The sequence below is a fragment of the Otolemur garnettii genome, unplaced genomic scaffold, assembly GCF_000181295.1.
Source record: "Otolemur garnettii isolate 467f Iridium unplaced genomic scaffold, OtoGar3 scaffold00324, whole genome shotgun sequence".
NCBI classification, from domain to species: Eukaryota; Metazoa; Chordata; class Mammalia; order Primates; family Galagidae; genus Otolemur; species Otolemur garnettii.
Window position 1 is genome coordinate 71,766 of NW_003852719.1, and position 11,339 is coordinate 83,104.

Genomic DNA, 11,339 nt, shown 5'->3' on the forward strand with positions numbered 1-11,339 from the left:
GCCACAACGCCCGGCTATTTTTTGGTTGCAGCCGTCATTGTTGTTTGGCGGGTCCGGGCTGGGGATTCGAACCCACCACCTTAGGTGTACGTGGCTCTTGCCTTAGCCGGTTGAGCTATAGGCGCTGAGCCTTGGCCTCTGATTTTAACCCCATTAATTTGGAGCTGACTCATGAAAGTTTAACAGTCATTTGGACAAAGATGACACGATTCTTAGCAAACAAAAGGTCTGAATAGAGTAAGAGCTGAATATGATGATTTTTGAGGTTTTTCTGACATAGTCTTACTAGGATTACAGGGATGAGCCATGGTACCCAGCCCTGCAAAAAACTTTTTCTTGTTGGGAAAATGAGTGTGTGATGTTTCAAACAAATGATGAGGAATCAAAATAAATTGAGAAACTTAGTAAAAATTTATAGTTCAGCGGGGCTTGGTTGCTCACACTACACTCTGGGAGGGTGAGGCAGGTAGATTGCTTCAGCTCAGGAGTTCAGACCAGCCTGAGCCAGAATCAGACCCGGTCTCTAAAAATAGCCAGGCATTGTGATGGATGCCTGTAGTCTCAACTACTTGGAAAGCTGAGACAAGAGGATCACTTGAACCCAGGAGTCTGAGATTGCTGTGAGCTATGACGCCATGGCACTCTACTGAGGGTAGCAGTGAGACTTTGTCTCAAAACAAAAAAACAACTTATAGTTCACCACAAGCCTACGATATACAACTATGTCTGAAAAACCTCAAAAATCATCATATTCAGCTCTTACTCTATTCAGACCTTTTGTTTGCTAAGAATCATGTCATCCTTGTCCAAATGACTGTTAAACTTTCATGAGTCAGCTCCAAATTAATGGGGTTAAAATCTTCCATTCTATTTTACAGAAAACTGGTGTTCTTGACCAAAGAAAAAAACAGGCTGTTAATTCTTTTTTAACTGCATTTAGCCTTTAATAAAAATAGCCTCTTATACATATCACTTGGATTTCCCCACAAAACTCTTAACCTTTACTACTTTCAAGTTTGCTGAAGTGAAGGATGCACTGTCCAAGCAGAATAGAACCCACCAGCTTTAAGGCTTGACTGGGGGGTCTGATGAGAGAACCATAGCAAGAGACTCTATCTTAAGAGCTAGACAAGGACCCCAGGGGATGTAATTTAGGCCATTTATATAGCCATTCTTTCCTTTATTCACTTCCCCCAGCTAGATTCTCTTTCTCTATTCAGGCCTTAAAGAATTTTGTGTTTTACTTTAGTAAGTAAGCTGTTTTGCTTTGGTAAGAGGAGATGTGTTTGCAAGTGAACATACTACCACCATATTTTATTGCCTGACATCAGTGTAGGTCTGTGTCCCCATTATAGGGGCTGAGGGAGAAGAGGATGAGTGAAGAAGAAAGGGTGAGCCAACTGCCCCTGCAGTACCTCTTACCTCCTCCATCCTGCTCTCTCCTCTCTTTATCCACCTCCAACGTTTAGCCCCTTGCAAGTTAATCCACAGCTCCACACTGAACCTCTGGCCTGGTGATTTACCCCAGATCCTCAATCCCACACCCAGGACCATCTGTTCAGAGTTTCTCCCACAGTCAAGATCGTTGGGCATTTCCATTGCCAAAGCAAACCAACCAGGAGGAGTTTCGGTTTCCTTTATCATGTGTGGTGGTAAGGTCCTTTCATTTGTTAACTACTGTGCTAGACTATTTTCATACTCTGGCCTGCTCTGGGCCATGACCCAATCTGAGGTCTCATGCACAGTGGTCTCAGACCCAAGACACAGCATCTCATTCCATTTTCTCAAAACTTCTGGCAGGTAACAGTTTGGCAGCACAGTTAAAATAAAAAGCAAAATCACCTAACACTGATGGAAATGGAAATGTTTATAAGATATAAGAAGATTATTTACTTGGTGGTACCTATAGCTCAGTTGATAGGGCGCCAGCCACATACACCGAGGCTGGAGGGTTCAAACCCAGCCCAGGCCAGCTAAAACAACAATGAAAACTGCAACAAAAAAATAACTGGGCATTGTGGGGGGCGCCTGTAGTCCCAGCTACTTGGGAGGCTAAGGTAAGAGGATTGCTTAAGCTCAAAAGTTTGAGGTTGCTGTGAGCTGTGATGCCACAGCACTCTACCCAGGATAACATAGTGAGACTCTATCTCAAAAAAATAAATAAATAAATAAAGATTATTTACAAGTGAATTTTTGTAACAAGGCTGTTTTTATATTAGAGACTGGGCCCTAAAATTGGCCAAATATGAAACAGGGTACAGAATGAGAGAAAGACATTACTCAGGAAAAAGTCTCAGTTTTTGATTCCTAGTTTGCTTTACCCCATCTGAGGGTTTCCCGTAAGGTAGTCTATTGAAATTATCGAATTTTCAGCTCGGCGCCTATAGCTCAACCAGCTAAGGCACCAGCCACATACACCTAAGGTGGCGGGTTCGAATCCCCAGCCCGGACCTGCCAAACAACAATGACGGCTGCAACCAAAAAATAGCCAGGCATTGTGGCGGGCGCCTGTGGTCCCAGCTACTTGGGAGGCGGAGGCAAGAGACTCGCTTGAGCCCAGGAGTTGGAGGTTGCTGTGAGCTGTGATGCCACAGCACTCTACCCAGGGGGACAGCTTGAGGCTCTGTCTCAAAAAAAATAAAAAAAAAAAAGAAATTATCGAATTTTCATAGGTTGTGACTGAAATCTGCCTCTACTTTATTCCCTAAGGACTAAACCACAAATGCCTAAATATTCTGCTCCCCACCAGGAACCTCACTGCTCCTGATGTCAAAGGCTTATAGGCTCCTAAAGATGAGTAGTTTGTTTACCATATCTCAAATGGTAGCAATAGAAAACAATATCCTTAATTCTCAGGTGATCCTTCCTGTACCTCTTCTTATATAAAATTCTGGTTCAAACAAGGAAAATGCTCATTTGATGCTTGAAAGAAAAGAGGCAGAAGAATAAGACTTTCCACGCTTGGGCAGAAGTCAATCTTTCTACCTTGAGTCAGAGTAAATAATTTTAATGAGTCGGAGTGACTCTGGACTTGCCCTGGGTGGATCTTTTATGCCCATCTGCACAAAGATACAGAAACACAGCAATCCTTTTTCACGCATCACAGACCCGGTATCAGCATGTGATGTTGATGATACCTAACAAGTAATGACAGGCTTCCATTACTAATCTTGTGCTTCCCCACACCCTTAGGTGTAACTATTCACATCTTGGAAACACTTGCAATTTTCCATGACCCAAAGTTAGAACATACACAGCATGTGCAGGAAGGACTGCCTAAGGATATTTTTTTCTATTGTTTACTTTCAAAGGAAGAAAAAATTATTTCAATATACAGGAACATATGAAGGGTATGGATAAAATTTTAGACTCATACATGTTATGAATTACTTTCCCATGGATATATAGTAGTCAAAAGTGATTTTTTTTTATGAAGACTTTGGCAACCTCACTGTGTACAGCGGAAATTAAGTGCTGGCTACAATGACAATTTGTCATTTTGGGTTTCAGAATCATGCCAAAACAAATGTCTCAGATAAAAAGATGGCAAAATAATGATGGTAGTTTTTCATTTTTACAAGCTTAAGATGTGTATTCTTTGATGTTTTAAACAACAGAATTACTTTCTATTTCTCAAACAATCTGTGCTCTTTCTTATTTCAGGCTTTTGCACATGCTGGTCTCCTGTCTGGATGTTCTTCCTGCCATAAAATACACCTTTTCCATTTCTCTGGGTTAATCCTATTTACCCATCACACAGTAATCCACTATGGCCTCACTTCTTTTTTTTTTTTAAAACAGAGCCTCAAGCTGTCCCCCTGGGTAGAGTGCTATGGCATCACAGCTCACAGCAACCTCCAACTCCTAGGCTCAAGTGAGTCTCCTGCCTCCACCTCCCAAGTAGCTGGGACTACAGGCATCCGCCATAGCGCCTAGCTATTTTTTGGTTGCAGCCATCATTGCTGTTTGGCGGGCCCGGGCTGGATTCGAACCCACCAGCTCAGGTGTATGTGGCTGGCGCCTTAGCTGCTTGAGCCACAGGCGCCGAGCCTATGGCCTCACTTCTTCCCAGAAGTCTTCTGTGACCTCAAGTAACTCATATTGCTGTTGGGCTCTGCTTCTTCCTTTGAAAATGCCTTCTATTTTGTTTTCAGCAACAAACTCTTACCTAAAGGACATTTAGTTTAGGACAATGATACAAAGAAGGTAACTGTAAATTATAACTTCTTAGTTCATTTTTAACTAGTGTTATTTTCTTTAAATAATACAGCAATATTACTTTAGACAATGTCTCTCTCTTTTTTTTTCTCCCTGAGACAGAGTCTCACTCTGTCATCCTGGGTACAGTGCTGTGACATCATCATAGCTCACAGAAAACTCAAACTTAAGAGGCTTAAGAGATCTTCCTGCCTTAGCCTCCTGAGTAGCTGAAGCCACCACACTAGTTTTTCTAATTTTAGTGGAAATGGGGTCTCACTCTTGCTCAGGCTGCTCTCAAACTCCTGAGCTCAAGGGATCCTCCTGCCTCAGCCTTTAAGAGTGCTGGGATTACAGGCGTGAGCCACCTATACATGTTCTCTTAAGAGACCACACTATGTCAAGCTTGGCCATGAGCTTTCTGAATAAAGCAGAGTATAAAGGTGGCTGGGCTGGGCTGGAGGGAGATTCAGTCACTTACTTAAATGTTTAGTGTAGACCTACTCTGCAGGCCACTCTCGGGTTCAGACAACAAAAGAAGTAAAAACCAATAAACACACACACTGATCCCCCACCTTGCTTAGGAACTTGGTCAGCTTTCTGCTCCGAAGGCTGGCAGATGGGACAGAGACCCTGGAGACAGTGTGGGTGACCAGCAGCAGGCAGAAGGGCACTGCAAGGGATATGGGGTGCTCATAGCAGGGAGGTAAAGGGAAGCACTGAAAACTTTCACAAGCCCAGGACAGAGAGTTCCTCCTAATCCCCCCTGTGACTTGGAACAGGACACTCCTGGCACCATGTGTTGTAAAGGACTTTTTAACCCTCAGATTATGACTGAGATTTCTTTACTTAGCTGAAGACTAACATGAACCAAGTTTCTAGGGATTAACTCACCTCGACGTATGAAATTGGAAATATGCCTATCTTGTCTGCCAGCATCCCTTCAGCCCAGTTTTCATCCACCCTGCGGATCACAGTCAGGATGTCATCCTGAAGGGATGAATGGGAAGTTATTAGTTCATCTGCTTCTGTTGAGCTTACATTTACTTGTCCTTTTCAGTAAGAAGACTCAGGTTTTGGAGGGTGTGAGTTAAAGAGCTATGACATCCCTTTAGCATAGCAGTTCTTAACCTGTGGGTCGCAACCCCTCTGTAACAATGAAAATACATCCTGCATATCAGATATTTACCTTATGATTCACAATAGTAGCAAAATTACAATTATGAAGTAGCAATGAAAATAATTTTATGGTTGGGGGTCACCACAACATAAGGAGCTGTATGAAAGGGTCGCAGCATTAGGAGGCATTAGGAAGGTTGAGAATCACTGCTTTAGCACATGAATTCTGCATTCTCATGCACTAGATGCAGCTACCAGTCCACCTAGCATCCTTTCAGACAGCTGTGAGGCCATGGGCTCCTTCCACAAAGGGGCTGGCTGTTGCTTTTGTCTAGATCTGCAAGTTGGGACCTGAAATGCTGCCGCCTCCTAATCCCACCAGTGACCTGGAACAGGACACTCCTGGCACCAGGTGTTTGAGACTGATTCTCAAGATGCTCCTCACTTTCTCTCTGATAATACACCAAATGCCCATTCACATGCATATCCCACTGCTCTCTACCAAAAAAACACAATATTCTCCTTAAAACTTTGAACCGTTTTATCAAATCAGGAAATATATTCCTGTGTGCTTTAAAGCAAAGAAATTTACATGTAAAATAAGGAAGTCATGATGTTTCATTTTGTCATTCATAACTCAGTACTTTAAAATCCCTGAGTGCTACACACACCCTTTAAAATAGCTTAGAAATAAATTTAGGCTCTAAATGTGAAAGTGACACCACACAGAGTGTTAGCCAAACTATTTTCATGTAAGAATTCTGCACACAAAATCTCGTCCCTTGTGCCTTAAAGACTGCGTGTAGGTATTTTTAGAAGCACAGTGCAGTAGCTCACACAGAACTCCCGTACCTCTTTGCAAAAGGAAACACAAGCCATATTGCCAGGAATCCAGTCAGCTCCAACTGTACCTTTGAGAAAGGAAGGCAGTCTTTGTCCGCTTCCCTGTCTTTCACTTCGAAGTCATAGAGGGCTTTGCACTGAGGTGGGGGCTGAGGTAACGGTTTGATAATCTGCACGAAGTTGGTAGGGAAAAAGCCATGGATCCCATTGACTTCTCCATGGTACCAGTTTTCATCCACCTGCCGGCGCAAGATGACGATGTCTCCTTTGCTGAATTTAAGGTCTCCAGGCTCTTTCCCTTCATAGTTGTATAATGCTTTGGCACATGGTAGCTGAGGTATGCCCTTAGAAAGAAAGAAATTGTAATAAAAGAACCATCCAAAAGCGTCTCTGAAAATATCACTGTATTATCCTTGTGTTTAAATCCTTGTGTTTAAATCAAAGGCAAATCCACACTTCACCCCTCACCTAAAAAGGTATATACGTGCACTACCGATGAATAGCAAATACAAGATCAATGTCCACCAAAGAGGAGAACAGCAGTTTCCACACCCCAGCTATGAGCTGGCGTTTCTCCTTCTCAGTGTGACTCTGCGGAGGCCCTGGCCTTATTAGTCTGAGGTTATCAGTACACAGAATACGACTGCTACATTGACCTTCTTGGTAAGTAATTCATGAACTCATAAAAAACAAAATTCACTACATTAACTACTTTATTCATTAGGATAAATGATAAGCACTGAGGAAAACAATTTTTAAACAGAAGCACATTTTACTGATTTACTAACTGCTCTTAAGTTTGTCTGATGAAAATAAGAGTTTGACTTTTAGACAAACCTTTCCCTGACACTGTTTTGGGGTTTTTTTGTTTTTTGAGACAGAGCCTCAAGCTGTCATCCCGGGTAGAGTGTTGTGGCATCACAGCTCATAGCAACCTCCAACTCCCGGGCTTAAGTGATTCTACTGCCTCAGCCTTCCAAGTAGCTGGGACTACAGGTGCCATTCTTTGGTTGTGGTTGTCATTGTTGTTTGGCAGGCCTGGGCTGGATTTGAACCCGCCAGCTCTGGTGTATATGGGTAGTGCCTTAGCCACTTGAGCTACAGGTGCTGAGCCCCTGACACTGTTTTTGATGTGGGCATAGACCTCACTATGAGCTCAGCAAGTATTCAGTGAAGATCAGCTTTGTGAGAAAACCTGGACACAGCAACTAGGGAGGTCATCAGGGCCCCTGCCCTCCCAGAGTGTGTTAGGCCACAGGGCAGTAAGGAGGCCCTAAAACAATGAAAACATTCTACCCGCATATCAGACTCTTGCACCTGGAGGCAACACCCTACCCTCTCCCTACTCCCTCATACCCGCGCTAAAAATAACCGTCGCAAAAAGTCCCCAGAGCAAAACTGCCCAGCAACCCTGCAAGTTATGAATTCCCCAATCACCAACCGCCTCATACCCTAACGCCCCCTCACCCCCCCTGCATGTAGTTTTTCGCTTTAAAAGCAGCTTGTAACAGCCTCTCGGGGTTCCTTCCCCCTTGTGACTGAGGAACCCCGACGCGCCAGCAATAAACCTGCCTCTTGCTTTTTGCATCGATTTGTGATTGTGAGTGGTCTTTGGGTAGGCGACCCCCGGGGTGGGCACAACAAGTGCACAGATGGGGCCTGTCACAGTCTAAAGACCACCTAGCTGTGCTGTCCCCTAGATATAGAGCACTCCTAGGCTGATAAGTGAAGAGAGGAGGCATGTGGTGTTACTACATTGCATTATGGTTTTAAATAGTACAAGTTTAAATGTGGGCTGAGTGCAGTGGCTCCCAGCACTCCAGGAGGCTGATCCCTTAAACTTAGGAGTTCAAGGCCAGCCTGAGAAAGAGTGAGACCCTGTCTCTACTAAAAATAGAAAAACTAGTCACGTGTTGTAGTGGGCACCTATAGTCCCAGCTACTCAGGAGACTAAGGCAGGAAGATCACTTGAGCCCAGGAGTTGGAGGTTGCTGTGAGGTAGGCTGAGGCCACTGCACTCTAACCAGGGTGAGAATGAGACTCTGTCACAAAAAAAAAAAAAAAAAAGGGAAAGAAAGAAAGAAAAGAAAAAAGTATAGGCGCATACCCTAGGGCACCTTGACCACTGGATGGATCAGATGTGATACTTTCTGGCTGCCTTAATACTCATTCTTGAGCTCTAAGGTGTCACCTTCAGTGTCTCTGGACTCTTGGGGAACTCAAATGTGTCTACAATAATCCATGGAGAGAGATTATAGAACACTTGCTTTTTGTGTCCTTACTCATTTATTCTTTCACCCAGAAAATATTTATAGAGCTTTCTCTTTTTACCGGACAATAAATATAGTGACAGAGACTCACACGCTGCTTATGGGGGCAAAGAACAGGTCTTCGGGCCTGGGGGTGGGGACATGGAAAGTTTCCTGGAGGCAGTGACACCTGAGGAGTCTCCAAGGACACAGAAATTAGCCAGGCAGTACCCCAGAGGGACAAGGGTGTGTGGGGGCCTCAGTACCCTGCACAAGAACTATGGGGGAGAAAAAGGATCTTGAAACGACAATAAAAGTTTAAACTGCTGTGTTCTTAGGCGAGGGCTAGTCACACAGGAGTCTGAAGCACCAAGGGGCATGGCAAGACCCAAGTGCGTGGAAAACAGACCCAGGGCAGGCAGGCAGAGAACTGTATGCTACACACAGACTTCAAGTAGTCGAATTTTCATTTTTTAAAGTTTAACCTTGCTAATAGAGGAGTAGTTAGCACAACTCAAATTACTGCCCCACACCCCCAAAAAAGTAGATTGCAGCTTTATAGCCTTGCTGGCAACAGAGAGAGCATGACGGTTTTCAACAGTCCATTTGGACTGTAAAGTAACTGGAATATTTAGGTAGGACAGACTCTAAATCTCCATTTAGAGAGATATTCCAGTTTAGGAATAGTAATTCTTGCTCTCAAAATGTTCCCTGTAGTCACCCTGCCTTGGCTTGGTCCCCCCAATATTGCTGGTTAATCAGAGTTGCCCAAGAGGTCTGTTTCCTGGGAGGGGAGGATTCAGGGCTTCCAGAAGCACCGAGGTGCTCACATGCTCTCTGACTTCCAGACCTATCCTAAGACGTGGCCTCTAAAAGTACGAACCCTCTCATGTTTGCTTGACCTAATCTTGTCAGCAATTCCGCTGTGTCCGAGGCTTCCCCAGGAAAGAAATGACCACCAGGGACCATGGTCCTGCTCCATTCAGCGTCCAACTACATGGGAGGAAAACTCTTAACTTTTTGCTGCCCTTGCAGACACCACACCACACTCTCTACTGAACTGTGTGTATCTGGAAGCTCAGTCAACATAGCTTTACCACATTTCCAGACAGGTTTAAGGAAATAACAATGACAATAAGTCAATACACCCATAAATAAGACTGTGACAAGGATAACATTGCTCTGAGTGTACCCACTGTGACGGGCAGGTGAAACTTGCACCAGGGGAGCAGAGACCCCCCTAACAGCCTGCCTAGCTTGAATCCCACTTTCTAGCTGTGTAGCCTCAGGCAGGTTAACCAACCTCTCTGTGCCTCTTTGTCTGTTTGGCTTGTTGTGAGGACTTTGTGAGTTTGGGACTATGAGCCACAGCTCAAAGGCCCAGCACATAGTAGGCACCATCTGTGTGAACTCTTACTGAGACCATCATCAAGCCCGTTCACCAGCCAAGCAGGGCACTGACAACATATGAGCCTGCATGCAGCTGGGCACAGCTCCTTTTGGGTGAACTGGACAGCAATGACATTTTAAATACATATTCACAGCACAACAATGCAAAGAATGTCCCTCCCAGGAAACATCCAGGATTTTGAAATATGCATTTTTTGAAGCACACATTTGTTTTCCAAGTAGAATCCATTCATCTTCTAGATGAACATTAGAAATTATAAATTCACTAACACATACCAATTAATAGGGGATGGCATTTTAGACGTGGCTGTAGTTCATCCTGACAAGCCTATAGGCAGCAGAGTCCACATGAATTAACTGAAAATCCTATCATAGACCCAGCAACAAATGACTCTATTCACCAGTATGCCTGCTTCCCCACCTCAGTTAGCTCTGCGTGGTCCAGTCTGCCCAAAGTCTGCCACAGGGACACACATGTAAGACCACTCTGAGCCATACCTGGGAGAACAGCCACACCTGGGAGAGCAGCCACAACATGGCTCTGCTGTGACATGCTGATGTGAGAGCTGAAGGGATGAATTTCCTCACAGATCCCTTCCACAACCAGCAGCAGCTGTGGGGTGAGGGACTTACTAAATTTCCACAATACAAATCTACTACACATTCCTAAAATTGTCGTGTATTCTAAAGGAACAAGCAGTAAGGAGAATGAATGCTTATTACAGAGCTACATTTCTGTGATGCAACTGCAAATTCATTACTTCACACAGACACATCAGGACTGCTAAAGTTATTACCATGATAAATCACCACAGAGAAACAATCATAAAGCTTGTGGCAACCTAACCATGAGCAAAACCTCTGTGCATTTGACTGTGCTTTCTTATGCTCTTTTTCAATTCAATTCTAAGAGGCTAGAAAGCAATTCCGTGTCAAGTGCCTCTCAAGAAGGTTTCCCATTATCAATAAAATGAATTCTACTCTGATTTCAAGACAAAGTTCTGTGATCTTTTCAAAGACTTACACTCACTGCAGGTGAGTTTAAGACTGCAGGTGATTGAGGATAAAGGATTAAACAACTTCGAAGAGCAATAAAGGAACAAGTTTTCCCTGTGCCAAGTCTAGACTAGCAGGCGTCCTCAAACTATGGCCTGTGGGCCACATGAAGCCTACTTAAGACATTTATCCGGCCCGCCGGGTGTTTTTGCCACTGCTGCCTGTCCTGCTTAGCAGCCGATTCATCCCAGGGCCTGCAGTCTGGCCCTCCAACGGTCTGAGGGACAGTGAACTGGCCCCGTTTAAAAAGTTTGAGGAGGCTCGGCGCCTGTGGCTCAAGTGGCTAAGGCAACAGCCACATACACCCAAGGTGGCGGGTTCGAATCCAGCCCGGGCCCACCAAACAACAACAATGGCTGCAACCGAAAAAAAAATAGCCGGGCGTTGTGGCAGGTGCCTGTGGTCCCAGCTACTTGGGAGACTGAGGCAGGAGACTCGCTTGAGCCCAGGAGTTGGAGGTTGCTG

At 44.5% G+C, this 11,339-nt stretch overlaps 1 protein-coding gene across 1 annotated transcript in view; it reads right to left on the reverse strand.

Moving 5' to 3' along the window:
- LOC100950505 (E3 ubiquitin-protein ligase SH3RF1) overlaps positions 1-11,339 on the reverse strand; it is a 55,211-nt gene that overhangs the window by 40,906 nt on the left and 2,966 nt on the right. Inside the window, exons 2-3 of the mRNA XM_023509055.1 lie at positions 6,228-6,503; positions 5,092-5,187 (exon numbers count right to left, since the gene is read on the reverse strand). Of these exons, the coding sequence (XP_023364823.1) occupies positions 5,092-5,187; positions 6,228-6,503 (372 nt within the window). The remainder of the gene's footprint in view (positions 1-5,091; positions 5,188-6,227; positions 6,504-11,339) is intronic.